Source organism: Durotheca rogersii, assembly GCF_024521655.1.
Source record: "Durotheca rogersii strain YMJ 92031201 chromosome Unknown GGS23scaffold_12, whole genome shotgun sequence".
Taxonomy (NCBI): Eukaryota; Fungi; Ascomycota; class Sordariomycetes; order Xylariales; family Xylariaceae; genus Durotheca; species Durotheca rogersii.
Window position 1 is genome coordinate 685,606 of NW_026251243.1, and position 14,701 is coordinate 700,306.

General features: G+C 56.9%; 3 protein-coding genes across 3 annotated transcripts; 2 read left to right on the forward strand and 1 right to left on the reverse strand.

Moving 5' to 3' along the window:
• Positions 1–1,241: 1,241 nt before the first annotated feature.
• Positions 1,242–3,307, reverse strand: GGS23DRAFT_86572 (uncharacterized protein). The gene is made up of 2 exons (XM_051521357.1): positions 2,807–3,307; positions 1,242–2,730 (listed from the first exon to the last, which is right to left on the reverse strand). Exons 1-2 carry the CDS (start codon positions 3,124–3,126, stop codon positions 1,461–1,463), a joined length of 1,590 nt encoding a protein of 529 aa, XP_051371380.1. The 5' UTR covers positions 3,127–3,307; the 3' UTR covers positions 1,242–1,460.
• Positions 3,308–5,847: 2,540 nt separating this feature from the next.
• Positions 5,848–6,813, forward strand: GGS23DRAFT_571190 (uncharacterized protein). Its single transcript, XM_051516565.1, has one exon. It carries the CDS (start codon positions 6,217–6,219, stop codon positions 6,523–6,525), a length of 309 nt encoding a protein of 102 aa, XP_051371381.1. The 5' UTR covers positions 5,848–6,216; the 3' UTR covers positions 6,526–6,813.
• Positions 6,814–12,108: 5,295 nt separating this feature from the next.
• GGS23DRAFT_605566 (uncharacterized protein) lies at positions 12,109–13,609 on the forward strand (the record flags this gene model as incomplete). Its single annotated transcript, XM_051519777.1, has 3 exons — positions 12,109–12,194; positions 12,261–13,033; positions 13,419–13,609. The coding sequence occupies 3 exons, from the start codon at positions 12,109–12,111 to the stop codon at positions 13,607–13,609; spliced, it is 1,050 nt and encodes a 349-aa protein (XP_051371382.1).
• Between the last annotated feature and the right edge of the window lie 1,092 nt (positions 13,610–14,701).

Here is a 14,701-nt window from a genome sequence, read left to right on the forward strand (position 1 = left end):
AGAGGCCTCAGCTGCAGAGGATTTCTATAGTGTGGGTGAGAGAGAGAAGAGGGGAGAGTGCGTGGGTTTCGGGGATATCCAGAGAAGACCGCGAGAGACAGAGGGGGAGAGAGAGAGTACGCATATACACGTGGGTTATATCAGGAGCGTCACGTTAACGATTGTCGACGAGTAGTAAGTAGTAGTATTTAATGATGGATGAGATATACACCACGCCCACACACACACACACACACAAACACACACATACATATATATATTATATATATATAGATACATATCTTCTATCCCAACTCCACATATATATGGTGCCGCTACCCTCTCACTCACAGCCCGACGCGCACACAATGCCTCGCGGGACCTGCGCCGCCTCGCGTTGCGGCGGGCAGGCGCTCGGGGCAGCTCCCTGGCGTGGCAAGGAGATGCCAGCCGGCAAGCCCGGCGCGGAAGCGGGAGCTAGCGACGGCGCCGAGTCGGGCGGGGCCCGGCTCAGCAAGACGCGTCGATCTCTCGCGCCTCGCCACGGCGGGTCCGCTCGCCTTACTACTTACTTACCTCCGTATCCCCCCTTTCTCGGGCTTTTCACAGCACCAGAGCAGCACCAAACCGTAGGCAGGCAGAAGACGCAGCGTGAGGGAACCTTTTTGTTATTCACGACAACTTGCAATGGTGGAACTGGCAATAGTAATATATAAAAAAAAAATCCACTCTCGACAACCGAACACAGGTGGAAGGTACCCCCTTTATCTCCCTCTCTCTCTCTCTCTCCCCCTTCCGCCTTGGCAAATCTCCCCGTTCCTCGCTGCGTTCCCCGTCGGCCTCCCATCTCCCCCCCCTTTTTTTTCGCTCTCTCCCTTGGCCCCATCTTCCGGCTTCCACTTCCCCGCCTTGAGTACCTCCCTCTCCTAATGTAAAGACGGTGTCCTCTCCCTCCCCCCTCTCTCCACACCCCCTTGCGATGGTGACAGAGTCAAGGAAACAGAAGCTCGCAATGCTCTCGCGTGCGCACGAGCATACACACATGCGCCGAGTTATCCAATGCTTCTTTCCAAGCCATAAATATATATAACGTCCCGGGAGACGGCAAGTCGACAAAGAAAACGAGAAAAGAATTTGGTTGAGGACAAAATAAAAAAAAGCAATCCCGGGTAATTTAGATATTCATCGCCTCCTCTCCTCAGCTATGTCGCAGAGTATCGATAGATGGACCGAAAAAGAAGTAAAAAAAAAAAAGTAGGACTTCTTGTTTCCCGACCCTTATGACGTACGCAAAACAAAAACGCCCTGTAAATGCTGATATGACGACGATGACGATGAATACGACACGGCTAGACGCGCGCGCGCGCACAGCCCAGACCTCCCGGATATATATCCTTCTCTAAAGCGCCGATGCTAATAAGTCTCATCAAACCGACCGTGGAAAAACGCAAAACCCGATTCGCTGGCGTGGAAAAATGCTCTTATTCGACGGGATCCTCTTCGATGGCCTCGAGGGGTGGCCGTACCGACTCGGGCGCCGATCGCCCGTACCACCACTCGTCCTCTTCGGCAGCACCATCTTCGCGGATCAGGTCCAGCATGACCTGCGCGTTTCGCTTGATGTCTTGCGGCCGCTCGACAATCTTCCTCTCCAGTATCAGGGCCTCGGCGGTGGGCAACCAGATCTGGTGCAGCGTCGGCAGGTCGGGAAGCACCGCCTTGAGGTGCTCCCGTGAGAGCGGACCCATCGGCATACCCTGCGCCATGCTGGTGCTGAACACAAAGCTTTCCGGAAAGTCGGTTGCCGATACTTCACTCCCCCGTCGGTCGTAATCGAACCCGTGCCGCACACGGTTGAACCCGTGTGCCTCCCCGGTAGACTTCGAGAAATCGGGGTCGTTCGTACTCGATTTCTTCCTAGAGAGGCGCCCGAAACCCCGTCGTTGTTTCGGCGTCGTCGTATCCGCAGGTTCCTTCGTAACCGAATTATACCATGATTCAACCACCCCTCTCCTAGAGTTGTACCCCTTGACCTCCCAGAACCGCTCCACCTGCCGTAGCCCGCCCACGCACAAGGCAGCCACGTAGACCTCGTCGGCAGGCGGATCCTTCATGTAACCCCTCAGGGATCGTTCGAAGCGGCCGACATAAGAAGGAGGCCGGAGGCGCCGGCAGAACGAGGATACAACCAGCGGAAACACCTGGTGAACGCGTAGTAAGGTCTGGTCATCGTACATGCTCATTATTTTCAGCTCGATAGGGTTGAGAGTATAGGGATCCCGCAATAGCCCGTGCCCGTGCTCCTTGATGTACTCGACATGCAGTTTCCGGTACATCTCGAAGAAATGAAAGATGGTGAAGAGTAGCGGGATCAATCGGCGTCGCATTCGTTCGTATTGTGGTTTGAATTCGAGGAATTGGGCCTCGGTGGTCCTGAGAAACATCTCCTTCGTCACCCTCTCGCATATCAAGTACGAGAGTTTAGCAGCGACGTGTAATCGGTGCCAGATTCCGCAGAGGTAGTGGAGTCGGATCGCGGTCGGATCGGGTGCCGGATATAACCGTTTCGCATAGGCCGGGACGTGATGTACTAGGTGGTACCGCGCGATCGGAAGTTCGTTGATCGTGATCATAGCATGCCACGATCGCGATGCCAGGCGAAGACTCAGTATGTCTGACAAAGGTAAGGACGCGATAATCTGGATCTTCAACTCGTTGGGAAGCGCCAAGAATAATTGGTCGAAGGGAACGCTGAGGGTGAAAAGTTAGCAGAGAAGGGAGGGCGGGCAGTGCCGACTCGGCATCGTCAGCGGCTAGACGGGCTCACCTTTTCCTTGGGGGGGGATCACTAGACTGTCTCCGATGCTCGTGATCGGTAGAACTGCGTGACGGCAGAATAGTTCTAAGGCTGAAATTGGCGCGGCGCTTCTCCTTCTCTGCCTTCTGAACATCATGCAGGGCGCGATCTATCGGCTTTGCTCCCCCGATAGGTAGAATGAATGTTGAGGATTCGGTTACGGCAGGGCCATCCAGCGGGATAACAGCATCGTCGTGAGCATGAGCGTGGTCCTTAGATTCGCTGAGCTGCTTGAGCTTGTCGAAGTATTTTCGCGAAGCAAACTCGGTCATATGTGGGGGGTCCATCATGTGAGAAGTTCCCGGGTATTGCGCGGGTACACCGGGACGGAATGGGAGGACAGGCGATGCCCGTAACGCACGCTTGTCCTCTATAAGGCAGGCACAAGCAGGGCGACGGCGAGCTCGATGGTATCGACGATAGTCAGTCGCATATCAAACATGTTGAGACATCGGAGAGCGTCGGGAGGGCTATGCGCTTTTCAAGGAGACCGGAATCCGTCGCCGGCAAGAATTCGAGTCGAGGGCCACGATGGGGTAACGCCCGAGCCGAGGCCAGAGGAGGATAGGTAAATGAACGACGGGTTGAGAAATTACAGCAATTAAAGCGCGAAAAGCGAGCGACGTCGGATGTATGGAAGGGGGGGATAGCAATGACGACCAAGCGCTCTGCACCTATCGTCTGGTTTCCACGCCGATCCGGTTGGTCCAGTCTCGATCGTCGGGGCGGAATTGGAGCGTCGGGTCTCTCTGGTCGAGGACGATGCGGTCACACAACGCTGGTGGACGGTCGTCGCAGACCCCGTGCCCGCGCTGGGTATTATGGCGGATGCGGCGGGAACGGACAGCTCGAGGGGAAGAACTATCGTGACGGGATTAGAAGAGCATCGACCGACAATCCGATGGGGGTGTAGTCACCGTCGGGACGGGAAGAGGTGAGGGGGTGAGGGCTAAGAGACGAGGCGCAACTTGCGGTTCGTAGGCCAAGATGCGGGAAGCGTCCAAGTATGGAGTAATAAGGAATAAGGATGGTGTCTCGAAAAGGTGACAAACGAAGATAAAGAGAGGATGGGGGCAGAGGTGAACAGAAGAGATCAAGGTCGCATGGGTGTTAAAGGGCCTACATAGGGTCTATGCTAAGGAACAAGAAAGACCCATATAGTCGACCACGCGAACAGAGGAAGCGGAGTGGTAGGAATGGTAGTATGGTTGGGGAGGGAAGAATGAGGCCGAGAACGTGAAGGTGGCGGAGATCCCAAGTTGGAACTAGTTCGCGAGTTGTGCGGACTATGGGACTTCTGGGGGGGGGGAGAAAGGGAGTGGAGGGAATGGGGACTCTTGAGTCTTGGGAGGTCGTCTGGAGAGAGGGAGAGGAGAGGGAGAGAGAGGGAAGAAGGGCGCGGCATGGGAACATGGGACCATGTACATATGTACAGTACATAGGGAGAGTACATGGATTGAGGGTGGATTCACGGGGAGATGACGGGAGTGGGCCTGGCTGGGAAAAACGGCGGGAAAAGCCAGGGTACATCGGAGGTACTACCGAGAGAGAGAGATGGCATCGGGAGGGCTGCAGGGCCTGCCGCAGGAAAGGTTCCCTGCCAAGCCGCCCGCGGCAGACCAGCAGAGGTACCGCGAGGTACCTCCCTGGGCGACGAGGCGGGTTGCATGTGGGGAAATTAGTCCCGGTGCCCTTTTCCACCTCTGCGGTATTGCCCAGGTACCTAGGTACCTAGGTAGGTAGGTCCCCACCCACCTCCCACCAGGTATATTAGATACATCGCCTTCGCCCTCGACAGCGTAGCCTGTTCTCCATATGACATCTCCACGTACCTGCTCAGCACGCGATTACGGGCCTAGAGCAAGTACCTAAGGTATTCATTTACAGACGCCTACCTAACCTGTCAGGTACCCTCTGCCGGGCCGGTTAGCAGGTTCCCCCACGCCGTGCACAGCATTAGGTAGGTACCTAGGTAGCTTAGGTACCTCTGGTGGTGATTACGCAGAGACCACCTAAATCCTCCTCCTCTCCCTCTCTCTCGATCTATCTCTCTATATACATCCTCTATATATACACCTCTCTCTATCTCTCTCTCTCTCTCTCTCTCTTTCGGGGGGTTGCGGCCGCGGGGAAAGGGAGGCGTGGCGTGGCGTGAGCTAAAAGATACAATAAGGGTCTCCTCTCTCCGTACCCCCTAGTACCCCTACCCCTCCCCCCCCCCCCGGGTGAGGGTTTACCCTTTTAAGCACTACTGGCGGCGATTTGCCCGGTCAAATAGTGGAGTGGTGCCGACCTATGGCCAGCGAGTGATATGTCGTTATGCCGCTCTGTTATGCGCCTTATCATCAGAGCAACTCTCACGTCGAGCCCGATCTGTCCAAGCATTCCCTCTTCCCATAATTCCGCTGCGGCAGGCCCCTCGGTACTTCCTTTCTGTACTCCCAGGTGCCGTGATAGGTACTGTAAGTGCTGCACCTGTAGGTACTATAGGTGCCCTCTCTGCGCGCTGTAGGCGCTGTAGGTACCCTATCCGTCCCCTTCAATTTGGTACTCCCCTTCTTCTTCTGGTAGCCGGTCGGTGGCTCGGGTAGAGGGACAGACGGGCGTACATCAGGTACCTATTTCGGCGATGTGACGTACGTACGTGTGTATGCGCACACCCATTATTTCGATATTTCTACCGATTCTCGCCTTGTCTCCCCACATCTTCTCCCACTATTACCGTCCATCCGCATAGTATCCACGAAGACTGACAGCGTGCCCAAGCCCATCCCACCTCCCGGCGTCCCTGCGCACTTCTACTACATAACGCTACCTACTGACGTGAAAAGCACCCTCCTCTGCGGCATAAATACTGACCGTCATGTCGTGTACCCGATTCATACGCCTCTGGAGCACAGACGACCAAACCCACCGACCCGATCCATGGTCGTGACAACGGGGATGGTGATGGTATGGTGATGGGGAAGGGGATGGGGAAGTGGATGGCGATGGGGAAGGGGATGGTGACGGCACACGGCGATGATCACAATGACAATGATAATGGCGGTGACCGCGATAGATTAGGACTCGCCCGCGAAGAACCAATGTCGCCGCCGCCGTCGTCGTCATCGTCGTCGTCGCTGTCGTCATCGTCCTCAGCTGCTTCTCCCTTTTTCCCTTCTCTCCTACCCTCTATAACCCCAAAACCACCCACACAGCCTGCCCATCTGCCTGCGCTGTGCACTCTACACTACAACGCTGCACTGCAGTACACTTACACCACACCACACTACATACACAGCCATGTAGTCGTCAAGTTAGATCGGCTCCGCGACTCGGCCCCCGTCGTACGGCCATAGACGGCCATAACTCGCCCTTTCGCGCCGAGTCATACCTGCATGGCAGTCTCCATGCGGTATCCCATCGTCTCAGCGCTTTGGTTGGCCCACTCCGCATTGATCTGGCTGCTTACATCCTGCCGGAGTCCCTCGCGATGCCACCCACCTATCGGCCCGCAAATGTCGTATACACTTCTCGGTCGTCCACTGAGAGCCTCCTGTCTAACCCCTACCTCCTCCTCCTCCTCCTCTCGACCTTCACCAATGCCTCCGCCCGTATACTGGCCCCTCTCCGTCTCCCTCTTGCTTTCCCCTAGTCCCCTCCATCCCTCCATCCACACCACATATCATCCATATATGCCTACATAGCATGTCTGCCTATCCGCGTCTGGATGGCTTCATTTCTGATAGCTGACCCCTAACGCCGACGCTCCTCTACGCGTAGAGCCGGCGCAAACCATAGATTGGCCGTTGGCAACAACCCTGCCTTGCTTAGAAGTACTGGCTACGAGGCACGACGAGCAGGCCTACGTCCCCTTCTCCCACCCCTTATTTAGCCTATGGCAAGGTCGGCTGCAGCTTGCAGATTGTCATAACATCGGGTTAGACAGAGTCGCCCTCTCGAAGCCTCGTGATTTCCGGTCGTGTCGTCTGGGGGGCCGGGGGGGGAGGGGGAGGGGGAAGCTCCCAATAGGTAAATGCGGCCAGTACCGAGAAAAGCACCGATTTGATTCCCGGCCAAGGCTCGCAGGGTCTGGAGGAGATACGGTACCTATGTGAGACGTGTGCGTAACTGGGTCACGATTTGTTCCCTTCCCTGGCCATCGGCACGGCCGTAACACACTTGGCATATGCGGGATTTGGCCGAGCGTCTGTCTGAACTTGGGACTCTCTCGTCTTCTCTCCTCCTTGGACCGAGACGTCGAGGTCGAGCGAGAAGCAGACCAGACGGGCCTCCGGTCGCGCGTGCGCGACACGACACATCGCCTTCGACCACAAACGGTATATGCGGGATACCCAGCATCACGCTGGACGGCTGCAGAGCCAGTCCGTCGAGGAAGCAGGTAAACGGGGGCAGAAGGGGGGTCATTGCTCTCAATCTCACGATTCGCCAACGGCAGCGATCTGAGCGCGATTCGGGAAAGATCTGCATTGATTTCGGCACTTCTCGTTGCTTTTCTCATTTCGGCCTCGCAATGTTACATGCCACCTAGGCACCCTTTTTTTTCTTCTTCTTTCTTTCCCAATGGGGTCAGGAGCCCCTTTTTCGTACCCTACGATGATGCGGTGGATGCATACGGGACACACAACCCAAGTTACCACCCGTCCGCTACCCTTCACCATGTACACATTGCACACATGACCACCGCCTTCTGTCCGAATCGTCAAGTCTCATTGACGGCAACGGGAGAGTCAAATAAACCCTACGGGAAGATACGGTACAGCACACACAACTATTCGCCTGTGAAGCGCGTTAGGGAGCGGCTTGTCCTCTCATCATGAACAATTGTTTCTTCGGAACCCTCCTGGTATTGAGGTGTTCCTGTCAGCCCACGTAATTTATCCGGGATACATAATCAATCGTCTCGTCCTCTCTCGTCGCCTACCGTCTCTACGGCGATAAAGCCGGCCGAGTAGCGGCGGGTTCGCGGATTGTTATTCCTTCCTGTAGCGGAGCATTTGTTTGGCGTCTGATTCAGCACCCGTCATCCTCCAGGCGATGGCCGTGTCGTATGTCATTTTCCAACGGCATACCTACATACCTACAACGCCTGATTTCGACAGGGACGCCGTTTGCGATGTAATGTACCTACTAGCAAGCCGCCACTACTGTCAGCGAACCGGGAGAGACAAGGGCGTGGGAATTCCCCGTGGTTGAGCCGTCGCTCGTCAAAAGGAAAGGCTACCCATGTGGATCAACGGCCCTACCGCGGTCGTTCTTCAGTTCCTCCTGGCTACGGCACGCCCTCTTTCTCATTGGTCACTGTCACCGTCAATCCCCCTTCACACGCAGCCTATCTTTCCAGACGAGAACCAGGCCTGTCTCTTTTCTCGCGCTCGTCCGCCGCGCCCTGTCTCCACCTCTACCTCTCTCTTATTTATGGCAAACGAGATCCAGGCCCTGTGTCATGTCTCACACAGCGACGAACGATAACCTACCTTACCGCTCTACCTGCCTACGCTGACACATAATATCTCTCCTCGAAGGGGGGAATTCATAGGGAGGGGGGGGTTTTTTTTTTTTTTTTTAAAAAAAAACCCTTTGTCAAGACACGACCTCGAATCAGCCCGAGTGGAACACGTCCCCTACCAAGCTAGGCGCGGCAGTAGATAGGTACAGAGTAGCCGCAGTTCGATTTCGGCTTCGCCCCTCAGTGCTCGGTGACGAGACACGCCGGCTTTTGAGGAGTGCGGACACAACTAGTTTACGCGAGTGCAACGTGATATTTGTGTCATGCTTCTGATAGCGGGCAAAACGAGGACCTCCTCGTCGGATCAAGGCGTTAAAACCTAGAGTATCATATGCCATAGGAGTCGGGCCTCCGAGACGACCGATGCCTAATGGTGATGTGCCCACTCCGCTCGAGCGATGGCAACATGCCGCCATGGCTCGACCGGTCGGACAGAGCCCCGTCGGTAAATGTAGTGGTTCTTGACTGACTGGCAGGTCGCACAGTACCGATGATCTACTCGCTCGGTCAAACCCATACCGACGACGGCGATGACCTGTGGAAAGTAATTGGACCGAGCAGGCGCAAACGTTTGGACTCCGGCGGGAGACGTCGAAGCGAGGGCCCGGCTCCAACCCTCTCTCTATCCTGCGACCCGATCGTGTAACACTTCCTGATTTCGAGCTACGTGCGGTATGCTTTCGAACGCGAGGCTGTCCTCGGGCCGCGGAGTCTGCGCGGTCCTACACGGCCCTCTTCGCCCCTAAGCTCGACGACTTGGTCACAGTAACACCTAGACAGCAATCTCCGGAGCTGGGCGCGAGTCGTTACGAAAGCCACCCCCTAGAAGCCGGCCCAGGCCCAGTCCCTCGCTTGAGTGGGCTGTCGCTTGCAGCTTACCATGGTATGTTTTAATATATTAGATCGATACTACCGCTCGCCTGACTGTGAGGCCTCTTCGTGTGCGCGTCGCTTGTCTCTTTTGGCTATCAGGGGCGTCGGTATACACACCCACTCGCGCCGATAATTCACACTCCGTACTCTCTCACGCACACCCACCCACCTACTCGCCCACTCGCACACCCACCGAACCCGTTGGGGGGTTGGGCCACGAACCCCAGATTGAGATCCGAGACAGGATCAGGCTATCCAATCTCCTTGTGGCGCAAGGGGAGCACGTCGCCCATGTCGCGGGTTGGTGCAAGGAATCGTGTCATGAGTGATATCGGGACAGAACAGCCTTCACATCTGCCTGTTCCGTTCACCTCTCCCGGCCGATATTTTTCCGGCAGGATCCTGTTTCTCACCCCTCCACCCCCTCCTTTCAAGAGGTATCCGATGCACTTAGCTGATCCAACCGAAGCCCCCGGCGCCGCGGGGTTTTTTCTTCTTTTTTTTTTTTTCAGTCTTCGGCTCTCTGAGCCCAATGGCGAAACTGCGTTTCTCACACACACGGTGACGTTGGCTTACTAGTATCCGCGTTGGAAAGAGAGAGGATCTCCCGAAACCAAACCAGCGACAGTAGAACCGACGACGCGAAAGGCGTTTTTCCCTCTGTCTGAAAGGGTCGTCCCTATCGCAAAATCAATCAGCTTCGCAAAGTCTGATCCAGACCCAATATTAACATATCCGATCCGACCAAGGCCTCGTCTACGTCGACGAGTCACTGGCGCGAAATGCGAGCCCGTGTGGTAGCCTACTCTCGTGATTTTGAACGGTCGGTTCTCTTCCTTTCCTGAGCGGTATCATGAGCCAAGCACCCGGCCGAGGGGAGGTCAAGGGTGAGTCCCGTACACCTACATATGCTAGGCATGCGCTCCTAGTAAGTCAGTAAGCAGGGCGAGGAAGAAGGAGGGAAAGGGAGAGAGAGAGGATGGGTCTAGGATAGACCAGCGAAGTCCCTTATGAAGGGGATAAAGCGCCATGCCCCGCCCCTCTCGCCAATAGGTACGCATATCTGCTTGCCCACATAGGGTCTTGGACGAAGAAGGCAAGAGAGTGAGAGAGCTCATACGCACGCCAAACCACCTACCTAGCAGCTATCGACACTACATACATACATACATACATACATACGCATGTGTGTGTGGCATGTATGTGTTATGTGCATGCACCTATTTCAGGTGGCCCCTTGGCATAGATCGATGACGGTGACGGACAAGCAAAGCGAGATGCCCCGAGCCAACGGCTTGCTCGCGTCGGTCTATTTTTAGCAACCACATGAGCATGGGCTGGGCGTGGGCTGGGATGGGCCTGGATTTCCCTCGCTCTGCCTGGTTCCTTTTTTTTTTCTCTCTCTCTCACCTCCATCGCCGATGGCTACTTTTACCTCACTGTAGATAGAAAGTGTTGGATAGTTAGTCAGACAGTGCTTGCGGGCTCTACTGATATGTAAATCGATCGAGACGGAGCAGGGACTGGGAAATCGGACAGGCCAGGACAAATCGCGTCAGATGGTCCCCAGCCTCACTCGAACCCTCGACGGACGGGGTCCCTTGCCACGTTACCCATCGTCGTCGTCGCCCGCCAAGACGTCGAGCATTCCCTTTTCCCACCCTGAGTAATCGTCACTAAGAGGGGATAGGGGGGGAGGCGCAGAGCGGAGAGCCATCTGTCCCTTCTCACACACCTTGTCCTAGTTATCCCGTTTTCTCTTCCCCGCGCGCCTGTTCCTCGTCTAATCTACCCGCCTACCTACCCGCCTATCTTTCCCATCTATATACGCACGCACAACAGCGGGAGAGTCTAGACCTGTCTCTTTCTCCCTCGCTCTCGTCCTTCTCGAGGTCTTATTACGAGACCAAGGTTGGGCAGGTTGCCAAATTCGGTAATCCACCACCGGCCACCATCCGGGACAGACCGCGCGGGAGACCTCTTTTCTCTCTCTCTTTTCTCCATCTCTGTTTCTCGTGGGCTCCTCGAGGGCTCCTCGAGGGCTCCTCTCATCATCAAAACCCTGCCTTCTAGGTCTTATTCCCGCCCTACGTTTCACACATCACAGCTTTCGTCGCGATTTACGCCGAAGCACACTCGCCTCTTAATCAGTGCAGGTTTGGCTCCCCCTCCCTCCTCTCTATCTCTACCACGATTTCGTTACTTTGCTCTGCTGCTCTCCCAACTGCCGATGTCTCCTCTTATATAATGCCCGGCGGTAGGGACCAGGGGCAAAATGTATACACTATCTCTGTTGCTTGAGCCCGCTGCCGTCCGATATTACCCAGTAGATTCATCCGTCCTCCTGAGTTTATTTTCCCGAGTCAACGTCTCTTCCCACCCCCCTCCCCCCCCCTTCTCCCCGCCGTAGCGCGGCTGAGTCTATCGGCGGGTGATTCGTGCATGCGCCTGTGTGTCCATGTCGGTGTGTGTGTCTGTGTATGCGTGCGGCGCGTGGTCCGAGAGAGATTGGCTCACCTTCGGTCTCTCACACCCTTCCTGCACCCCCCCCCCCTTCCTTTCTTGCGACAGACGCGCGGGAATGCTCGTTTCCTAGCCGAACCTCCCCCTCCCTTTTCTCCCCCTTCGAACCCGCCCACTGAGCACTGAGCCGCCTCCATTGGTGTTTCGATGCGCCTGTAGACGAAGCGGCGGCTGGTCCCTCCTCTGCTTATACCTACCTCCCACTGACACGCACGCCTCGGAGCAAGGTCACCCGCGCTCGCTCACCGCCGAAAGCGGGCCTCCTCTCGCGCCCGCCGTCACTTACACTCGTACACCTCATACTTACGCGCGCGCCGCGAGCCGCCGCCCCGTACGGTACACGCCGCGGGTGGGCGGGTGAAACATGGAACCTACACCTAGCGCTACCGGGTCCGGGTCCGGGTCCCTCCGGATTCCCAAGCCCTCAGACGTCGTTCCCTCGTCGTCACCGTCATCAGCACCACGCTTCAGAGCCGCCAACACCAGCGCCGGTAGTGGACATGCGCCCGAGTTTAGCGACGTCGCCGAGGTGGTGGATTCGCCGACGTCACCGGCCTCCCCTGACGCCCTGGCACGGTTCGAATTCGAGGCCGGCCGCGGCAACGACGGGTCCAAGATCCTGATGGTCGAGTGGGACCCGGCGCCGACGGCGGAGGATGGTTGGGTAGTGACATGGGAGGGTAAAAGGGCCACGTTTCCCGTCAGCGAGCGGGTGGAGCCGGACGGGGACGAGAACGGGAGCAAAAACGGGGCAGCGAATAAGAAGAGCAACGGCGACGACGAGGGGGGGAAGCGTCGACACCAGCAGCAGCGACGCCAACGGATCTACTTCCTGCTCCCGTCGGGCGCCACGGTGCCGCCGGCGGTGACGATCACGCACGCGGCGTCAGGCCGCGCGCTGACGGCGCGGTCGATGCCGGCCATCTTCGCGCCGGGCCTCGGCATCGGGACGCGGGACGCGGGGCGGCGGGGCGTACTGCACACGGCCTGGGCGCGGCTGCGGGCCGGGCAGCTGCAGGACGAGATCCGGCGCGAGCTGCGGGACAACAGCGAGAGTGTCGGCCTCGAGATGGCGGTCCAGGAGCGCCTGTGGATCATCGACCACTTCGGGCTCGACGACCTGCTCGCCGAGGCCAGCGCCGCTGCTGCATCTCGCGCGCGGTCGGAGGCGGAGCCGCGCCCCCCCGTCTCACCGCAGAGCCCGCGGTCCCCCGTCGGCGGCCGCTTAGGCGAGAAGCTGAAAGGCTTGAAGTTGGCGACTTCGCCGACAGAACTGGCAAATCCTCTACGTAGGTGATTTTTTTTTTTTTTTTTCATTATGACGAGCACTCGTAATCCGCTTTCTTCTTATCCTCGCTTTCTTTTTCTGCTTTCTTTTTTTTTTTTTAATTGAACAAACGTGCCTGGCTCCCCTTTTCCCTCTCCGCACCTCCCCCTTTTTGGAGGCATCCGAGAAAACTCTGCAACACATACACGGCGCCTCCTTCACACCTTAACCCCCCCATCCCCCTCCCCCCTCCCTGGCGAACCGCTTACCTCATTTCCCGCTCTGCTTCGGTTAATACTCACGTCGTTGTCGGCGGCGTCGTTTTCTCCTAGGCACCCACTTCGCACTCCAGCAACACCACGGCGCCCCCGAGCTCCGCGCTCCCGTGCCGCCGCCGAAACCGCCAGCGAGGGCCGCCGGCGTCGTGTCGCTCGACGCGGTTCTCGGGAGCGGTTCCAGGGGCGAGGCCGGGAAGCAGGAGGGGTCGGCGCCGCCACCCGAGATACAGAGCAAAGAGACGGAGGACGAGCTGTTCGCGCTGCCGATGAGCCCGCGCAGCCCCGAGATGAAGACCAGTCCGTTTAGCTTCCTAAAGTAAGGGATAGCGCGTACGTACCCCTCGCACACGCGGGACACAGCGCATTGTTATCCCAGTGCGGTGCTAGCCGTGGAATAGGGATGCTGCTGTGAAGAGAGGAGGGGCACACTGGAGGAGATACTTAGTAGGTGTATATATATACATACACACATATATATATACCTATATGTATGTATGTACGTACGGCCAGGAAAGCGATTCAGATAGCACGCCTAAACGACGGATGAGAGACGCAGCGAGATACGTAGGAAGCACGCCACTCCGGTAAGGCGAGGAGCAAGAAACGAAACGGGAGAGGGGAGCAGGGAAAAAAAAGGCCAAGAGAAAAAGAGAACCGGGAACATCTCCCCGCAGCTAGAGAAAGCAGTCCTGCTAGCCCCTGTATAATGATAATACAAGTGCGCAGCTCGCAACCCAGGGCGGGCGAGCAAAGATGGGTCAAGGGCTCGGCGCGCGAGTTTCACTGACTGCATGTGTAGGCCACGTCAGTCCCGGGGGCGCTGTCTAAGGGGGTTGTGGGTACGATGTGTTAGAATGTATGTACATGTGCATGTATGTATATGTGTATGTGTGTGGCCACACGCGAGAGGAGGAGGTCCCATCTAGATGTTTCTGTCTCTACCTCTGCCTCTGTCCCCGTTCGCTGTCCATTGTACGCGCGCGCATCCTACGCAGGGGTAGGAGGGAGAAGGGGGGAAACGTAGGCTCTCCTAGCTTGGCCTACACACGCATAGCTACGCATACATGCACGCATACGTAAATAGATACCCTGTCCGCCCGCACACATACCGAACGTGCTCTCCCTGCCCGGCTACTACCACCTTACCTCTCCGCCAGGCGCAGATACTATCTACCTTCTACGCCGTCTTGCTTAGCCTTTGAGCTACTCGTGGCTACTGAGGAACGCAAAGGAGCACGGGGCCGGTGCAGGGCGGAGGGGCGGAAAGGAGGTAAAGGGGTAAGGGGTGAGGGAATAAGGAGCAAGGCCGTCTACGCCTCCGGTGCCTTCGTGTCGAGGAGGTAGGTATGTAGGCGCCTATCCGAAGACGGAAATGCCGGGTAAGACGGCTGGGACCTCGCGTGGAGGGTGTG

Coding starts and splice junctions, on each gene's coding strand:
- GGS23DRAFT_571190 (XM_051516565.1), top strand. CDS start 6,217: ATGGCAGTCTCCATGCGGTATCCCATCGTCTCAGCGCTTTGGTTGGCC.
- GGS23DRAFT_86572 (XM_051521357.1), bottom strand. CDS start 3,126: ATGATGGACCCCCCACATATGACCGAGTTTGCTTCGCGAAAATACTTC. Junction 2,731..2,806: donor GATCCCCCCCCAAGGAAAAG/GTGAGCCCGTCT, acceptor TTTCACCCTCAG/CGTTCCCTTCGACCAATTAT.